Source organism: Pseudophryne corroboree, chromosome 2, assembly GCF_028390025.1.
Source record: "Pseudophryne corroboree isolate aPseCor3 chromosome 2, aPseCor3.hap2, whole genome shotgun sequence".
Lineage (NCBI taxonomy): Eukaryota > Metazoa > Chordata > Amphibia > Anura > Myobatrachidae > Pseudophryne > Pseudophryne corroboree.
In genome coordinates, this window is record NC_086445.1 from 426,830,401 (window position 1) to 426,851,043 (window position 20,643).

Below are 20,643 nucleotides of genomic sequence, written 5' to 3' on the forward strand. Positions count from 1 at the left end.
GAGGCCAGTCTGGGACAACGAGTATCGTCTGTACTCTTCTTCGTCTTATGATCCTCAACACTTTTGTGATGAGAGGAAGAGGAGGAAACATGTAGACCGATTTGAACACCCACGGTGTTACCAGAGCGTCTACTGCTACTGCCTGAGGGTCCCGAGACCTGGCGCAATACCTCCGAAGTTTTTTGTTGAGGCGTGACGCCATCATGTCTATTTGAGGAATTCCCCAAAGACGTGTTACGTCTGCAAAGACTTCTTGATGAAGTCCCCACTCTCCTGGATGGAGATCGTGTCTGCTGAGGAAGTCTGCTTCCCAGTTGTCCACTCCCGGAATGAAGACAGCCGACAGAGCGCTTACATGATTTTCCGCCCAGCGAAGGATCCTTGTGGCTTCCGCCATCGCGACTCTGCTTCTTGTCCCGCCTTGGCGGTTCACATGAGCCACTGCTGTGACATTGTCTGATTGAATCAGAACCGGTAGGTTTCGAAGAAAACTCTCCGCTTGTCGAAGGCCGTTGTAAATGGCCCTGAGTTCCAGCACATTGATGTGTAGACCGGACTCCTGGTCTGACCAAAGACCCTGAAAATTTTTTCCCTGTGTGACCGCTCCCTATCCTCGGAGGCTCGCGTCCGTGGTAACCAGGATCCAATCCTGAATTCCGAACCTGCGACCCTCCAGGAGGTGAGCACTTTGCAACCACCACAGGAGGGACACTCTGGTCCCTGGGGACAGAGATATTTTGCGATGTAAGTGCAGATGGGACCCGGACCACTTGTCCAGAAGGTCCCATTGAAAAGTCCTTGCATGGAACCTTCCGAAGGGAATGGCCTCGTAGGCCGCCACCATTTTCCCCAGAACTCGAGTGCATTGGTAAACTGACACCCTTTTCGGTTTTAGCAGGTCTCTGACCATGTTCTGGATGTCTTAGGCTTTCTCTATTGGGAGGAAGACCTTAATTTGTTCCGTATCCAGCATCATACCTAGGAACGGTAGTCGAGTTGTCGGAATCAACTGTGACTTCGGTAGATTTAGAATCCAACCGTGTTGGAGCACTCTCAGAGAGAGCGCCACACTGCTCAGCAATTTCCCCCTTGATCTCGCTTTTATCAGGAGATCGTCCAAGTATGGGATAATTGTGACTCCATGCTTGCGCAGGACCACCATCATTTCCGCCATTATCTTGGTGAAAATCCTCGGGGCCGTGGAGAGTCCAAACGGCAACGTCTGAAATTGGTAATGACAATCCTGTACAGCGAATCTCAGGTATTCCTGATGGGGGGCATATATGGGGACATGAAGGTACGCATCCTTTATGTCCAGAGACACCATAAACTCCCCCTCCTCCATGTTGGCTATTATCGCTCTGAGAGATTCCATTTTGAATTTGAATCTTTTTATGTACAGGTTTTGGGTTTCAGATTCAAAATAGGTCTGACCGAACCGTCCGGTTTCGGGACCACAAATAGGGTTGAGTAGTAACCTCTTCCCTGCTGGTGCAGGGGAACCTTGATTATCACTTGCTGTATACACAGCGTGTGAATTGCAGCTAACACTATATCCCTTTCCGATGTGGAAGCTGGTAGGGCCGATTTGAAAAATCGGCGCGGGGGCACCTCCTCGAATTCCAATTTGTAACCCTGGGAAACTATTTCCAACACCCAGGGATTCAGGTCCGAACTGACCCAGGCCTGACTAAAAAGTCGAAGACGTGCCCCCACCGGTGCGGACTCCCTCAGGGGAGCACCAGCGTCATGCTGTGGGTTTTGGAGCAGCCGGGGAGGACTTTTGTTCCTGGGCACCTGCCGAAGCAGGTGCTCTCTTGCCTCTGCCCTTACCTCTGGCGAGGAAAGAGGATCCCCGACCTCTTTTGGACTTGTGCGACCGAAAGGACTGCATCTGATAGGGTGTTACTTTCTTTTGCTGTTGGGGAATATATGGTAAAAAATTTGATTTACCTGCTGTAGCTGTGGAAACCAGGTCCGTCAGCCCATCCCCAAACAATACATCACCCTTATAGGGTAGTACTTCCATATGTTTTATGGAATCCGCATCACCCGTCCATTGGCGAGTCCATAAGGATCTTCTCGCTGAGACAGACATGGCATTGGCCCTAGAAGCTAGCAATCCAATGTCCCTTTGAGCATCCCTCATAAATAAGACTGCGTCTTTAATATGGGCTAGAGTTAGGAATATAGTATCCTTATCCATATTATCAAATTGATCTGTCGGCTCATCTGTCCAAGCTGCAATTGCGCTACACACCCATGCCGACGCAATTGTCGGTCTTAGCACAGCACCCGTATGAGAATAAATACCCTTTAAGGTAGTTTCTTGCCTGCGATCTGCAGGGTCATTAAGGGCTGCTGTGTCAGGAGACGGTAGCGCCACTTTCTTGGACAAGCGCGTCAGGGCCTTGTCCACGGTGGGGGGCGATTCCCAAATCTCCCTGTCCTGCTTAGGGAAGGGGTATGCCATATAAATTCTTTTGGGGATCTGCGGTCTCTTATCCGGAGTCTCCCAAGCTTTTCCAAAGAAATCAATCAATTCATGAGATGTGGGAAAGTTAATAATCTGTTTCTTTTCCTTAAACATGTGTACCCTTGTGTCGGGGACCGAGGGTTCATCCACAATATGCAACACATCCCTTATTGCCACAATCATACACTGAATGGTTTTAGTCACCCTAGGGTGCAATTTTACTTCGTCATAGTCGACACTGGAATCAGAATCCGTGTCGGTAGTAGTGTCTTGTGTTAAGGGACGCTTTTGAGACCCCGACGGGCCCTGTGAGTCGGTCCAATCCGAGGATTGACCCCCTGATGTCCCCCCCTAATTCAGCCTTATCAAGCCTTTTATGTAAAGATGCCACACTTGCATTCAACATATGCCACATGTCCATCCAATCTGGAGTCGGCACAACCGACGGGGACACACCACTCATTTGCTCCACCTCCTCCTTGGAGAAGCCTTCCGCCTCAGACATGTCGACACACACGTACCGACACCCCACACACCCAGGGGTACAAAACCCCAACCAGGCCCTAAGGAGAGACAGAGAGAGAGTATGCCAGCACACACCAGCGCTTAAAAACACTGGAAAAAATATGTCCAGATAGCGCTTTTCTATATACAATATGCCAGTTCCCACTCACTGCGTCGCTAATGTGCCCCCCTCCTCTTTTTTCCAGCCTGTGAAGTTCAGCAGGGGAGAGACCAGGGAGCCAGCGTTTTCCTCATGCAGCTTCTGTGGAGAAAATGGCGCTGGTTAGTGCTGAGGATCAAGCCCCGCCCACCCGACGGCAAGCTTCGGTCCCAGTGATTTTTCAATAAAAATGGCGGGGGGATCATAGATTTACTGCCTCCGCAGCCTAATCAAACTGTATTTGCCCAAATGTGAGGTTTATTGCTGCCCAGGGCGCCCCCCCCCCTGCGCCCTGCACCCTTCAGTGCTGCTCTGTGTGTGTGTGACTGGGGGCAATGGCGCGCAGCTTACCGCTGCGCGCCTTACCTCATGAAGATCTGATGTCTTCTGCCGCCTAAGATGTCTTCTGCCTTCTCTATCCGGCTTCTATCTTCGGCATCTGTGAGGAGGACGGCGGCGCGGCTCCGGGACAAACCCCAGGTGAGACCTGTGTTCCGACTCCCTCTGGAGCTAATGGTGTCCAGTAGCCTTAGAAGCAGTGCCCAACTTGACAAGCCAGCTCTGCTTCTCTCTCCTCTGTCCCACGATGCAGGGAGCCTGTTGCCAACAGGACTCCCTGAAAATAAAAAACCTAACAAAATTCTTCTTCCACAGAAAACTCTGGAGAGCTCTCTACAGTGCACCCATTCTTCTCTGGGCACAAGATCTAACTGAGGTCTGGAGGAGGGGCATAGAGGGAGGAGCCAGTGCACACCCATAGTCAAAGTTCTTTTTAGGTGCCCTATCTCCTGCGGAGCCCGTCTATAGCCCATGGTCCTTACGGAGTCCCCAGCATCCTCTAGGACGCAAGAGAAAATATTATATTAATGTGACTAATATCTGGATATTTATGGACCAATCTGTGGCGACAGGAATTATCAGATATTGAATTCTGACATCTTACATCATTAAATAAGGTCAATTAGAGTAATTGCTTTGAATTTCCAGTATATTCAATAGAGATAATTACATGTTGATTTACTCTTTATATACAGTATTATATGAATTTCTATAATATATGTATGATTATGTGTAAGCTCCAGTGGGGCAGACTGAAATTAAATTCTCTACACAGTGCTGTAAATTCTGGCAACACTACACAAATAAACAAAAGATAATAATCATCAGTGCTCCTATGCCTTTTATACTTTGTTGTTACGTTTGTGGGGTTCTAGTGCTCACAATGTTGCCGGATCTGCTGATAGGTGGATCTGCAGCCGATTTGGTAAGCACACTAATACCCAGCTCACACTGCGCAAATAACCCGGTATCGACCCGGTATTTTGCCAGGTCAACACGGGTCGCTGTGCGGTGTGAATGGGTCACTACCGAATTCCCGGGTCGCCTTACCTGGTAATAAAGAAGGGTTATTCCCGGGTCAGGTGCAGTGTGAACGGGTTACCCGGGTCGAAGCGACCCGGTACCCGTTCACTGCATAGGGAGAGGCGGCACAGAGATGATCTCATCTCCAACGCAATCTCCCCCGTCGCGGTCCCCGACCCCGGATGGCAAACTGACTCGGCATACTGCTGGGTCGGGAAGCATGTTCTCAGGGTCCAATGCCGGGTCACACCCAGGAAGGACCCGTATCCAATTCTCGGAAGTGCGACTCGGCAAATGCAATCTGAACGGGGTATTACTAATCAGCCGCTCGTTATGTCTGTACAGACGTCACACCTGGGTGGCTAGCTGTGTTGTCAGTCCTTGCAGCCAGTGTACGGGCAGTCAGTGGGTTGCGATACACACAGCCAGACATGTCAATATATCTGCACCAAATGTCTGTGAATGACGTCATTCACAGTCATATTGGGTGTACACTCCCACCGGTGACCTACAGATATATATCGCTCGTTCAATGGAACAGGCAATATATCTCAGTGTGCACCCAGCCTTACTGTGCTGGATGATTACTACTGTAAGTCCAGTTGTAAATTTTACAGTGATTAAATTGTGTTTACGCTCTATGGGGTCTATTCAATGCATGTCTGATCCTCTCAGACGGATCCGACAGTGCAGTATTCAATTAACGGGCATTTCCGACAAGTTTTGCCCGTTTTCGACAATACTGATCCGACATTTTCTGAAGTCGGATCAACATTGTCGAAAACGGGCCAAAAAACTGTCGGAATTGGCCACTAACTTGACAAAACACGTCGATCCATGGCTAATCTGCCGATCAACGTGTTTTCCGTCAAGTTGGAAAAACGGCAGCTCCACTGTATAGGTCGAATCATGATTATTGTTAATTATTTGTATGTAGTAGTTATAAAATGTATTATTATATATAATATGCAATATTAATGCATATATCCTGTCTGGGCGCATACAAGTCCATTCTTGAAAATGAAAGTTATTTAAAAATAAAATAAAAAAAACAACACACCTTTAGGCTCTAGTGACCTTCTATTTTCTGGAGGTTTAGTGCCAATTTCTACTTCATGTGAGGATTCCACTTCATTTTGAAGCCCACTATTACGTTCTGTCCTAAATAGTATGTACGAAAAAAAAAAAGATCACACATCATTAAAATATCAATAAAAAAAATCATCACTAGACAGATGAAGAAAATTGGGCAAGATTAGTTAGCTCAGAAAAATGTAAAAAATAAAAAAAATAAAAAAAAAAGACAACAACTCTTTGGGCATGGCTTAGAGAGGGCTGAGCCCAAATTAATTTACTTAACCTTTAATATGCTCCAGTCAAAGGGGAGTATCCAATTAGCCACGGTTAATTACCACGGCTACTTGTTCTGCTGGGGGTTACCCAATTAGCCACGTAAAGCAGCGGCTCGCACTGGCTTATCAGGGATTTTGTTTCACCTGCCTCAGGCAAGCCAAAACAAGTCCTCGGAAACAGGGCAAAAACGGGTCTGTTTCTACCAAAAACACACAGTTTTCACTAAACTTGTGTGTTTTGGGGAGATAATTATTTTTTATTTTTTTTATAGGAGACCAAATTGGATAGCCTGTAAAAACAAAATACAGGAAGAACTTAATTTTCACCTCTAATTGGATCCCCCCCCAAAGTGTTTTTCCCAAGCCCCACCTATTCTAATGTAAGCCACACTGAAACAAAGAACATTTATGGAATGCTTATTTTAATTGGGTTGGGTATGAAAACTTGCCAGTCACTATCCAGCTAGAGGCATCCCGACAGTCAAAATCCCAATGGATCCTGTTAACTATTTTAACCCTACCCCTTAACAGTATCTCTCCCACAGCCTAAACCCCAACCCTCTCTATCTAGTCCCTAAACCTTAACCCCAGTACTTACTATAGGGATCCGTCGGAATTCCGCGGTCTGTATTCTGACTGTTGGGATCCCGACTGCCGGGATCCTAACCTCATCCCTTTTAATTTAAGGCTTTTTAAAATTGGTGTTTTAATTGATTTTATTATTGTGGAATCACATATTCCAACAGATGCTGGCACTTCAGTGTTTCCACAAAATACAGCATACTCTGGCATCTGCTGGCATGCTAGTACTTGTAGTTCCCAAAACAGAACTTAATCTACTTTTGACTTACAAGTATTCTGCAGGTTTCCACTAGGGTTGCCATAAATATCCCCATTGCTATTCAGCACAAGGATGGTAGGACTTGATTGGTGAGGCACATGTATTTAGCAGGCCCAATGTTCCTATGGAACATTACCTCAAGCTGGGGATGGTTTCACTTCAGGGGGATTAATAGCTGAAGATTTTGTTTATGCCCAGCGTGGCAAAGCACTTTTTTCCTATTCACAGTTAGACTTACTTTAATCTACCATTAATATGCATATAAATTATTTTACATAGCATTAAAAGCATCCAACAGGGCAAACATTGAAAACATGAACTGCAAACACAGCACAAGATTTTAGATGAGCTCTGAGGAAGCTCTTCTGCCACTGAAACAGAAAAAAAAGAGTACACAGAGTAGGACTTTCCTGGTACTTCCAAAGGATCAACAAGTGGAGGGTTCAGGGGAAAACTGTGCCATATGTCCCACTAGGTACCAATTGCCATGAGATATAAAGATCAGTATAGGGTATGCATGAGATCTTAAAGGGCTTAAAAATGAATTATGTACTGTTGTGAAACATTGTATAATAATAGTTCTCATCCCCAATAGTAAAAATACTATTGCATTTCAGCATTCCTTGAGTCTGTGTTCACTATGCAAGTAAGGCACTGCATTATCAGTTCAACTTGAACAACTGCTCGATTTACTGCTTGGACTATTCTACAAATCCTGTACAGAAGGGTTGGACAATGAACTCTACTTCAAAGTGTATTTTACATCAGGTACAGAGAGAACACAGGCATCTGGGTAAGGAAAGGTAAATGTGTTTGAACAAAGAGCGGGCAGCTGGAGGAGAGTACTGTTATTTGCTATAAAGTTTCTACAAGCAGCCTATAATTCAATTTTATTTTTCTGTGAAATAAGAATAATTATTATTCTTATTATGGCAGACAGCACTGGCCAAAACTACTTACAATAAATAAAAGCCCTAAAGTAATCTTTGTAATTTGAGGCATTTTCATTTTCTGAAATCATCTCAAGCCCCAAGACCTTTTACATAAGCATTTATGCAAGCCAACTTGTATCTTATGGGCCCTACACACATACCGATCGGTCGCCGTGCTGCCCGACGACGGATGCGGCCGACAGGCGAACCGGCGGCGGGGGGGAGTGAAGTTTCTTCACTCCCCCTGTCACTCGGCTCCATAGCACTGCATGCTAATATGGACAATCTCGTCCATATTGGCCTGCATGCATAAGCGACGGGGCACCAATGATTAAAGAGCGCGGGGGCCGCGCATCGTTAATCCTTGGTGCCTACACACAGAACGATATGAACGAGTTCTCGTTCATTTATGAATTCTGAATTTTAGAATCTTATTATGAAACACAAAGGACAAAATGGTAGGGTGTGAGAACAGGAAGCTGCAAAAAAAAAAAAAGTAGCCTACACGGACAACGACAATAACAGGAAAAAAAAATATTTGGGTTAGTATTTTTAGGTTAGCCCACTTTGTGCTTAGTAGTAAATAAACAGGCTCTGCCCATTTATAGACCAAATCTCGTGTGTTCCACAGAAGAACGTGCAAGACAAATGCAAGCAAAAGAATCTTTGAAGAGTGAATATTTTCTCCTGTTATTTATAATCATGTTTTTAAATCAGAATATATAGCTTTTCTATGTCAACTTAACATGATGGGTAACTAAGGATACAGTGTACACAGTGAATCCCCATAAGGACAGTTTCTAAGGTACAAATTATGATGCTATTCTGCTAAGGAATAGGGAGAATCTTAAGGGATTTTGCAGCGGAAAATATCTCAGTCATTATATTAAAGATAAGATAAACTAAATATGAATGCCTTGTCCGGAGTGTGTTGAGTTAAATCACTGCTTAAATATATTCTTTAGTGCCAGTACATACATATAGCTACTGGTTCATTGCTGTTTTGCTTAAAAGAGGACATTTCTACAAACAGATTTGTTCATATACAAAACATAAAGACAGTATGTATTGTTTTGTCAGGTCAACTAATGTTCAACTGTGAAGTATCACATAATTATATATGTACAGGATCAGTTTCTCTCCGAACCCCACAGCTTTGAACGGAGGAATGTCCATCTTAACATAAACAGACCATTGGCAGTGTATAACAAAGCTGGTGCCACAATATTGCCTATGACAACAACACTTCCTTCCAAACACACTAGTAGTTAAATTGCGTAACTTGGGCTTTTCTGTAAAGGCCCATACACACTGGGCGTTTTAGAGCTGAAAGCAGGTCACTTTTGGTGTGTTGAGCTGCTTTCAGCTCAAAGCCGCCCAGTGTGTATGCACATGCGATGAGCGGTGAGCACTGATGCGCGCTCCCGCTTCATCGCTGGCAGCCGCCGTTCATCTACTGGTATTACCAGTAGGTGAGCGGCGGGGTGAACGGCTTTCCATAGCGTCCTGCTATGGAAAGCCGCTCACCCTCGTTGACATCGATGGGCAGGGGGGAAAAGTGCTCAGTGTGTATGCACTGGGCGCTTTTCAGCCCAGCGATGTCAGCGATCATTGCTGTGCATACACGCTGGGCAAAAACGCCCCGTGTGTATGCACCTTAATCTTAGGTAATTGGCTCTGTCCCCCAGGGATGTGTCTTGTTCCCCCCTTTTTTTAATTATTTACCCATGATTGTATTTCTCAGGCTGAAACTAATCTAATTATTAAATTTGCGGATGATTACGACAGTGGTGGGTCTCATCTCAGACAGTGAAGAAAAAGCCTATCATGAGGAAATGCAGCGATTTGGTTTTAAACTTGTCCAAAACTAAAGAGATAATCATTTTGGAAACCAGTGGCCTATGAAAATGAATACAGGTTGAGTATCCCTTATCCAAAATGCTTGGGACCAGAGGTATTTTGGATATCGGATTTTTCCGTATTTTGGAATAATTGCATACCATAATGAGATATCATGAGGATAGGACCCAAGTCTATGCACATAATGCATGTATGTTTCATATACACCTTCTACACACAGCCTGAAGGTCATTTAATACAATATTTTTAATAACTCTGTGTATTAAACAAAGTTTGTGTACATTGAGCCATCAGAAAACAAAGGTTTCACTATCTCACTCTCACTCAAAAAAGTCCGTATTTCGGAATATTCCGTATTTCGGAATATTTGGATATGGGATACTCAACCTGTATAAACTTAGTAAATGGTATGTAGTCATTATATTGATAGTCACTGTGTAGAGGAGAAACCATGTCAACACAAGAATGCCAACACCAGTATCTAGACATTTGTGCAATGCTACATAAAGCATTTTAATCATGCGCGCTTTATACATTTAAACATATACATGCACATCTTATAGCTGGATTTAAAAAATATATTTAAGAAACATTTATAGACTTAAATAAAAAGTATTGCAGTACCTACCTGCTATTTATTACAGAATAAATACACGCAGAGTAGTAATTCATAGACAATATTTGACCTGCAAAGGAACTGTCTTCCCTGCAGAATGAGTTTTCTAGTGTCACCGGGGTATCAAACACCCAGGTCCAAGAGCTAAAAATCCCAGCCAGGGAAAAAAAGGGATAGTACACATATAGCCCTTCCCCCTACATTTCAGATGCATTGTTCAATGTGCATATACATGTGTCTGGAATAATTATCCATATAGGAAAAACACACACACACACACACACACACACACACACACACACACACACACACACTCACACACACACACGGATAGCCACACCCACTAATGTGCAGCCCCATTACAGTTCATAAGTGTACTTGTTAAGCAGCAACTTCTACTGGATACCACAGTTGAATTGGCCTATGAATGTCACCCATGCTGCTCCTGGACACTGCTCCCCTGTGTCAATATCCATAATAGAGTTTAATGAGCTCCCTGTTGTGTAACCCATGATGCCACAAGGGATCTGAAGCACCAGAATATCTTGAGCAGGAACTGATACCTTGTGGCTTCAACATCTAGGGAGGCTCTGGGCAAGAAATGCAGTGTAGGAGGACCAGCAAGGTGAGTTATGGGCATGTGTCCTTAAACACTCTGTGGGCATCTTAAAATTCTGGCTAAGGATCCCAAAATCATCTATACATGCCTCTGCCTGTGAACATAGATATTGCTGTACTATATAATGTACAATAATATAGAAACTAGAGGAAGGTGGTTTATTCCACCGAACAGCCATTGGTCTATACGGATACTATGCTGGTCTCTTTTTGGCTCTCTTGAGTTGGGAGTGACTCAATGAGGTGCTGGTAGGTTGGCACAGGTACATTTTGACAGTGAGCTGTTGCACTGTAGCATGTCGGACAGCCCTCACGCACTTTCGGAGCAGATGTTCACCTTTCACATCAATGGCATGTGGTGCTCCGCAGTTTCCATGTTATTCACAATGATGCCATTTGTCCCATACACTTACACCACAGCAGCAAGCGAACAGTTAAACTGCGTTGTTTAAAAAACAATGCCACCCTTGGCTCGAAAGCCGATAATCATCCCTTTTTGCAACACGGATAAATTGCGCCTTTTACCCACAACAGCTAACGAGTGACATGTGTGTAGACCGCCTATCGCACACTTTACATACCCAGCAAGCCAGCGCACGACACGGGGCGTACTTCTTGGGCTATGCACTGCCAACATCAAATGTAGGAGGTGGTTATAATAATGCGACTCAACTGCGTGTGTGTGTATTTCCAAATTCAAAACAAGCAACGGCACTCAGAGTCTTTAACGCAGATACATGTGTATTAGCAATACAGTGACATACCAACGTTTCAGGACTAAGTCGTCCCTCTGGCATGCACAGCAGCCGATCAGGTCTTAACCGTGCATGCCAGACAGCCGATGACTGTCTCAGCCCTGCGACCGCGTCTGCCTGATCGACAGACAGAGGCGTTCGCCGCATGGGAGGGGACAGGATGGCGGCGTTTGGCCGCGGTTTAGGTGATGCAGGCGTGCTGGACCATTGGGGGGGCGGGGGGCGGGCGGGCCGCTACAACCCTCACAGCGACGAGTAGCGCAGGAGCTGCGCTGGCAGGGAGCTACTCCTAAAGTACAAAAGCATCGCCGCTGTGCGATGCGTTTGTACTTGTGCGTGGGGGGGGGGGGGGGGGTGTCAGGCCCGACATGCAGGGCAGACTAGCCCTGTGCTGGGCGTCCCCCCGCATGTCTGTGTGACTGATCGTATATGTGCTAAATTTAGCACATCTACGATCAGGTCTGAATTAGGCCCATAGCCCTGAAATGTTGGTATGTCACTGTATTGCTAATACACGTTTATCTGCGTTAAAGACTCAGAGTGCCGCTGCTTGTTTTATATTTGGATATATTGCTATGTTCCGAAGGGCACCAGAGCACAGTGTACATACAGGAGAGTGCCAGTCCACTGGATTGCTTATATATACGAAAGAACATAAGTAAAAGGTTCAGAAACGTTGACAAGGGGACTAAGAGACATTTATTATACGTCGTCTGGAGTGCCGCCCTAGTGTACCTATGTGAAGCCATTCTCCGCGAGGAGTTTGGAATTGGGAGGGCACAGGCGCAAGGAGATTATATGGCAATTGGGAGTGCCAGCTTGTAGCACATAATTTACATTTATGATAGATATTGCTTGATTCAGTAGCAGTATAGTATGTTGTATGTTGAAGAGTCCCTTCTGAAAGAGTTTCTACTATGTCTCCTAATCCTTGCCACTACTGCATCAGAGACCCATGAGTGCCCATGATTTTCACAATCATTTTTAACTCTGTAGATGGTAATTACTGTGGAGCACCTGGGAAAGAAGTCCTATTTACAGATGTTCTTCTCTTTTGCGTATTATTTATTAATATAATGACTCCGAGCCACAACAAGGGCTGTGTGACATGTTCTGCTGCCCAGGGTGCAAGGCTGAGGGGGTGGCATTGTCACTAACCTGCTTGGAGAGGCACTCCGCCATATGGAAAGTGTAGAGCACATCCTAGTACCCACCCCGCAGCCAGCTTTCTTCTCCCAGTAGTCCCCCAGCGCTTGTGTGACTTCATAACAGCAGTGGCCTGGGGGGTGGGTGTGCTAGCCCAGGAAATAGAGGCCCCTTGCCATGATACTGTACTGACTGCAGATCCCTCAATTAGGGGGTCTATTTACTAAGCCTCAGTTGGAGATAAAGTGGACGGAGATAAAGTACCAGCCAATCACCTCCTAACTGTCATTTTTCAAACCCAGCTTCTGACAAGGCATTTAGGAGCCGATTAGCTGGGACTTTATCTCCATCCAAGGCTTAGTAAATAGACCCCGCAGTCTTTAAAAGTCAAGATTCTGCACTATTAAAATGGAATATAGAGGGTGTACAATAGTGAAGTATACATACACAAAACAATTATTTCAGGTTACTGAAACCGTACACAGACTTAGAAAAGATATCACCACACCACAGCCGGTCATTTATTGTACTTGTCCTAAAACGATGCCCTCAGCATCGACTGCAGGAAAACAATTAATTGCACTCAAACCTCGATATAAAGGTTTCACATGCAGTACGTATCTTTGGTCCATCACAACACGTTTTGTCATCATTGACTATAATGGGTGTGATTATCCTTGGCTTTAGGCGCCATTTTATTGTAGCCCAGACCAGAGTGTGTACTTAATACAGCTCCAACATGAGTAATGAAGTAACAATAAAAGAAATGTTCTAAAGCATTTTTAAAAATATTTACCATTTTAAAATGCAGTGTACACACAAGGGGTATATTTACTGAAGGTCGATTTGAATTAATTTACATACGTTTCAGATTTATTAAAATCAATCTTAATTGATGTTGGGCTTTCAGGGTTAAAACACACATTTACTAATCAGATGATTTTTTTTTATATTCAATTTCAAATGTTAGTAAATGTGTGTTTTAGCCCTGGAAGCCCAACATTGATTTTACTCTATCTGAAACAGATGGAAATAGATTCATATCAACATTTAATAAATATACCCCTAAAACTCTGATAGGCCAATCTACAATAAGATGGCAGGGTGGGGGGAGTTTGAAGTAAAAGGAACTAATTTACTGCATTCATACTGCAGCCAGCAGTAATACAGATGTGTCCTGCTACATCCTTGCTGCAGTCACGTTAAAAAGCCCTTCTAATCACGCCATGCCGTGGAGTAACTCAGTAGCGCCAATCATCTTTATATGTGTGACTTTGTTCAGTTTAAATGTGTCTAAGTCGCATTGCTAGGCGAATGGGATGCACAAGCAGCTTATGCTGCCAAAAATGATATGTGGCATGCCTGTAATTCTGTGTGCGACTGTGGCTGTATCTGCATACGAAATGCTACATTATGTTAGTGTTTTTCTGGAAATCACTGCAATGTAGCATTTCATATGCAGATACACACACAGTCACACACAGAATATAGGCATGCCGCATATTATTTTAATCAACATTGGCTGCTTGTGCGTCCTAGTCACAGAGCAATGCGCATATGACACACTTTTGGCAAACAAAGACACAAGAAGTTAGCAGAGCTGCCGGCTATCTCATATTGAGGCAAGATGTATGAAGACACATCTGTATGTTGCCTGATTCTATGTGATATACATTTTTAGCAATGTGAAATTATTTGTTTGGCGTATGCATACTTCACTACTATGAATCTCCTGTGTTTTATTTTTTCCCCATATATATGTGGTTAAAGAGGGCCTATATACAGTGATATCCAGCCACTTCTCCTGCTATAATTGTAGTGTTCCGTGTTAAAAAGAATGGACAATTTTTCTGAGAATGAAAAAAAAAGAAACCAACATGAAATGACGCATGCCATACATTCCTCCAACCTATCACACCTACTTTAAAAACCTTCCTTTAGCCCAGTTTCTAAAAATTTACTCTTATGAACTTGGTTCTTAAATCTAAACCATCCAATTGTAACACCATCAAATTCAACCACATTTTGCATACCACTACTTCTACACTGTACATCAGGGCTGGCCAAACCGGTCCTCGAGATCTACCAACAGTTCATGTTTTCCAGGACTCCTGGAGATCTGTAGAATTGTCAGTTAGGAATGAATGCAGCACATCTTAATTAGTAATGACTACACCTGTGCACCAGCTAGGTGGTCTGGAAAATGTGTACTGTTGGTAGATCTTGAGGACTGGTTTGGCCAGCCCTGCTGTACATGTTTGATTGGTTTTAATGTCATCCTAAATTGATGTGAAACAGAAGGACACTAAAAAGTTGATCCTATTAATTGCAAGTACCCTTGGTCAAAAAAGAAAGTTACAGTACATCCAGATCCGCTGATATTTTTTCTCAGCCCCATAGGGGTAACTGCAACTTGCCTCCCTCACACCTAATAGGATTGACCCCTATATCTGTATTCTGGTCCTATTTCTCCTTCTGAGAACTTTAATAAAAAAAACTATTTCTTGCAGACATCTAATACGGTGCGATTTTTTTGGGGTCTAAAATAAATAAAAAATTGCACGTTTGTAACTTGCGATTTTTTTACTAAAAATAGCAAATGTAATAGGGTGCAAATTTTAAGGTTAAAACGGAATTCGCATGCGATTATTTGCGGTTTTTAGTAAAGGAAACATGCAATTTTTTGTAATAAAAAACATGCGGATTTTAGGTCATGTTTTTATTACTTAGTCAGAAGCATGCACAGATCAGTGAGATCCGTGCATGCTTCTGTCTGTAAAAGTAAAGAAAGTGTTAAAAATGGAAAGAAAAAAAACCACGACATGCAGGTCGCCCCCAAGAGCATAACCAGCCTCGGGCTCTTTGAGCTGGTCCTGGTTACAAAAATACAGGGAAAAAATTGATTGGGGGTTCCCCGTATTTAAACAAACAGCACCGGACTCTTGGACCGGTACTGGTTTAAAAAATACGAGGAACAAAAGAAGTAGGGGTCCCCCATATTATTTAAACCAGCACCGGGCTCCACTAGTCAGGGAGGTGATGCCGCAGCCGGGGCACACTTTTATATAGGTCCCTGCGGCCAAAGCATCACTCCCAACTAGTCCAACCTGGCCGGAGTTACCTGGGGGAGTAGGGACCCCTGAAATCAAGGGGCCCCCGCCTCCAGGCACCCAAAGGCCAGGGGTGAAGCTCGAGGCTGTCCCCCCTATACCTGGGCGGTGGATGGAGGGGGGGCTGATAGCCAAAATTGTGTAAAAATAAAGAATATTGTCATTTGGTGTGGAACTACAAGTGCCAGCAAGCCTCCGCCGCTTGCTGGTACTTGGAGAAGCACAAGTACCAGCATGTGGGGAAATAACGGGCCCGCTGGTACCTGTAGTTCCACAACAAAAGAAAAACCCAAAGAAAAAAATAAGAATTTACTCAACGGTAATTCTATTTCTCGTAGTCCGTAGTGGATGCTGGGAACTCCGTAAGGACCATGGGGAATAGACGGGCTCCGCAGGAGACTGGGCACTCTAAAAGAAAGATTAGGTACTATCTGGTGTGCACTGGCTCCTCCCTCTATGCCCCTCCTCCAAACCTCAGTTACGGAAACTGTGCCCGGAAGAGCTGACACAACAAGGAAAGGATTTGGAATCCAGGGTAAGACTCATACCAGCCACACCAATCACACCGTACAACTCGTGATAACCATACCCAGTTAACAGTATGAACAACAACTGAGCCTCAGTAACAGATGGCTCATAACAATAACCCTTTAGTTAAGCAATAACTATATACATGTATTGCAGAGAGTCCGCACTTGGGACGGGCGCCCAGCATCCACTACGGACTACGAGAAATAGAATTACCGGTGAGTAAATTCTTATTTTCTCTGACGTCCTAGTGGATGCTGGGAACTCCGTAAGGACCATGGGGATTATACCAAAGCTCCCAAACGGGCGGGAGAGTGCGGATGACTCTGCAGCACCGAATGAGCAAAGTCAAGGTCCTCCTCAGCCAGGGTATCAAACCTGTAGAACTTAGCAAATGTGTTTGAACCCGACCAAGTAGCAGCTCGGCAAAGCTGTAAAGCCGTGACCCCTCGGGCAGCCGCCCAAGAAGAGCCCACCTTCCTTGTGGAATGGGCTTTCACTGATTTAGGATGCGGCAATCCTGCCGCAGAATGAGCTTGCTGAATCGTGTTACAGATCCAGCGCGCAATAGTTTGCTTTGAAGCAGGAGCACCCAGCTTGTTGGGTGCATGCAGGATAAACAGCGAGTCAGGTTTCCTGACTCCAGCCGTCCTGGCTACATAGATTTTCAAAGCCCTGACTACATCTAGTAACTTGGAGTCCTCCAAGTCCCGAGTAGCCGTAGGCACCACAATAGGTTGGTTCAAATGAAACGCTGATACCACCTTAGGGAGAAATTGGGGACGAGTCCTCAATTCTGCCCTGTCCATATGGAAGATCAGATAAGGGCTTTTACAAGACAAAGCCGCCAATTCTGACACACGCCTAGCCGAAGCTAAGGCCAATAGCATGACCACTTTCCACGTGAGATATTTTAGCTCCACGGTCTTAAGTGGCTCAAACCAGTGGGATTTCAGGAAAACCAACACAACGTTAAGATCCCAAGGTGCCACTGGAGGCACAAAAGGGGGCTGAATATGCAGCACTCCCTTAACAAACGTCTGAACTGCAGGCAGTGAAGCCAGTTCTTTTTGAAAGAAAATAGATAGGGCCGAAATCTGGACCTTTATGGATCCTAATTTTAGGCCCATAGTCACTCCTGACTGTAGGAAGTGTAGGAATCGACCCAGCTGGAATTCCTCTGTAGGGGCCTTCCTGGCCTCACACGAAGCAACATATTTTCGCCATATACGGTGATAATGTTGTGCTGTCACGTCTTTCCTAGCCTTTATCAGCGTAGGAATCACTTCATCTGGAATGCCCTTTTCCGTTAGGATCCGGCGTTCAACCGCCATGCCGTCAAACGCAGCCGCGGTAAGTCTTGGAACAGACAGGGCCCCTGCTGTAACAGGTCCTGTCTGAAAGGCAGAGGCCATGGTTCCTCTGAGATCATTCTTGTAGTTCTGGGTACCAAGTTCTTCTTGGCCAATCCGGAACGATGAGTATAGTTCTTACTCCTCTCTTTCTTACTATCCTCAGTACCTTGGGTATGAGAGGAAGAGGAGGGAACACATAAACCGACTGGTACACCCACGGTGTCACTAGTGCGTCCACAGCTATCGCCTGAGGGTCCCTTGACCTGGCGCAATATTGTTTTAGCTTTTTGTTGAGGCAGGACGCCATCATGTCCACCTGTGGCCGTTCCCAACGGTTTACAATCTGCGTGAAGACTTCTAGATAAAGTCCCCACTCTCCCGGGTGTAGGTCGTGCCTGCTGAGGAAGTCTGCTTCCCAGTTGCCCACTCCCGGAATGAACACTGCTGACAGTGCTAGCACGTGATTTTCCGCCCATCGGAGAATCCGTGTGGCTTCTTGTGCCGCCCTGTCGGTTTACATGGGCGACCGCCGTGATGTTGTCTGATTGAATCAGCACTGGTTGTTTATGAAGCAGGGGCTCTGCTTGACTCAGGGCGTTGTAAATGGCCCTTAGTTCCAGTATATTTATGTGTAGTGAAGTCTCCTGACTTGACCACAGTCCTTGGAAGTTCCTTCCCTGAGTGACTGCCCCCCATCCTCAGAGGCTTGCGTCCGTGGTCACCAGGACCCAGTCCTGTTTGCCGAATCTGCGGCCCTCGAGAAGATGAGCACTCTGCAGCCACCACAGCAGAGACACCCTGGCCCTTGGGGACAGGGTGATCAACCGATGCATCTGAAGATGCGATCCGGACCATTTGTCTAACAGATCCCACTGAAAGATCCTTGCATGGAGCCTGCCGAAGGGAATTGCTTCGTAAGAAGCCACCATCTTTCCCAGGACTCGCGTGCAGTGATGCACCGACACCTGTTTTGGTTTCAGGAGGTCCCTGACCAGAGATGACAATTCCTGGGCCTTCTCCACCGGGAGAAACACCTTCTTCTGTTCTGTGTCCAGAATCATGCCCAGGAAGAGCAGCAGACGCGTCGCAGGAATCAGCTGCGACTTTGGGATATTCAGAATCCAGCCGTGCTGTAGCAACACTTCCCGAGAAAGTGCTACGCTGACTAACAACTGCTCTCTGGACCTCGCCTTTATAAGGAGATCGTCCAAGTACGGGATAATTATAACTCCCTTCTTCCGAAGGAGTATCATCATTTCGGCCATTACCTTGGTAAATACTCTCGGTGCCGTGAACAGACCAAACGGCAACGTCTGGAATTGGTAATGACAATCCTGCACCACAAACCTGAGGTACTCCTGGTGAGGTGGGTAAATGGGGACATGCAAGTAAGCATCCTTGATGTCCAGCGACACCATAGAATCCCCCTCTTCCAGGCTTGCAATAACCGCTCTGAGCGATTCCATTTTGAACTTGAACTTCCTTATATAAGTGTTCAAGGATTTTAAATTCAGAATGGGTCTCACCGAACCGTCTGGTTTCGGTACCACAAACATTGTGGAATAGTAACCCCGTCCCTGTTGAAGGAAGGGAACCTTGATTATCACCTGCTGGAGGTACAGCTTGTGAATTGCCGCCAGTACTACCTCCCTTTCCCTGGGATCAGCTGGCAAGGCTGATTTGAGGTAACGGCGAGGGGGAGTCGCCTCGAACTCCAGCTTGTATCCCTGAGATACAATTTGTACAGCCCAGAGATCCACTTGTGAGCGAACCCACTGGTTGCTGAAGTTTCTGAGACGCGCCCCCACCGCACCCAGCTCCGCCTGTGGAGCCCCAGCGTCATGCGGTGGACTTAGAGGAAGCGGGGGAGGATTTTTGTTCCTGGGAACTGGCTGCCTGGTGCAGCTTCTTTCCTCTACCCCTGCCTCTGGGCAAAAAGGATGCGCCTCTGATCCGCTTGCCTTTCTGAGGCCGAAAGGACTGTACATGATAATACGGTGCTTTCTTAGGCTGTGAGGGAACCTGAGGTAAAAAAAAAGTTGACTTCCCGGCTGTTGCCGTGGATACGAGGTCCGAGAGACCGTCCCCAAACATTTCCTCACCCTTATAAGGCAAAACCTCCATGTGTCTTTTAGAATCAGCATCACCTGTCCACTGCCGAGTCCATAATACTCTCCTGGCAGAATTGGACATTGCATTAATTCTAGATGCCAGCAGGCAAATGTCCCTCTGTGCATCCCGCATATATAAGACGACGTCTTTTATATGTTCTATGGTTAGCAAAATAGTATCCCTGTCGAGGGAATCAATGTTGTCTGACAGGGTATCAGACCATGCGGCTGCAGCACTACACATCCATGCTGAAGCAATAGCAGGACTCTGTATAGTACCTAAGTGTATATACACAGACTTCAGGATAGCTTCCTGCTTTCTATCCGCAGGCTCCTTTAAGGCGGCCGTATCCTGAGACGGCAGTTCCACCTTTTTTGATAAGCGTGTGAGCGCCTTGTCCACCCTAGGGGATGTTTCCCAACGTAACCTATCCGTTGGCGGGAAAGGGTACGCCATCAGTAACCTCTTAGAAATCACTAGTTTCTTATCGGGGGAACTCCACGCTTCCTCACACAATTCATTTAATTCATCAGATGGGGAAAAGTCACTGGCTGCTTTTTCTCCCCAAACATAATACCCTTCTTGGTAGTAACCGGGTTAATATCAGAAATGTGCAATACATTTTTCATTGCAGTAATCATGCATCGGATGGCTTTAGTAAACTGTGCATTTGTCTCATCCTCATCTACACTGGAGTCAGACTCCATGTCGACATCTGTGTCTACCATCTGAGCTAGCTGGCGTTTATGAGCCCCTGATGGCCTCTGAGACGCCTGGGCAGGCGCGGGTTGAGATCCCGGCTGTCCCAAGGCTGCTGCGTCATCGAACCTTTTATGTAAGGAGTTGACACTGTCTGTTAAGACCTTCCACATATCCATCCAATCCGGTGTCGGCCCCGTCGGGGGCGACACCACAC

At 45.6% G+C, this 20,643-nt stretch overlaps 1 protein-coding gene across 6 annotated transcripts in view; it reads right to left on the reverse strand.

Annotated features, from left to right (window-relative positions):
• The window catches only part of SENP7 (SUMO specific peptidase 7), a 183,985-nt gene that overhangs the window by 136,652 nt on the left and 26,690 nt on the right, over nt 1-20,643 (reverse strand). For all 6 annotated transcript variants that reach the window (XM_063953579.1, XM_063953582.1, XM_063953581.1 and 3 more), the window contains one exon: nt 5,563-5,663. In XM_063953579.1, the coding sequence (XP_063809649.1) occupies nt 5,563-5,663 (101 nt within the window). The remainder of the gene's footprint in view (nt 1-5,562; nt 5,664-20,643) is intronic.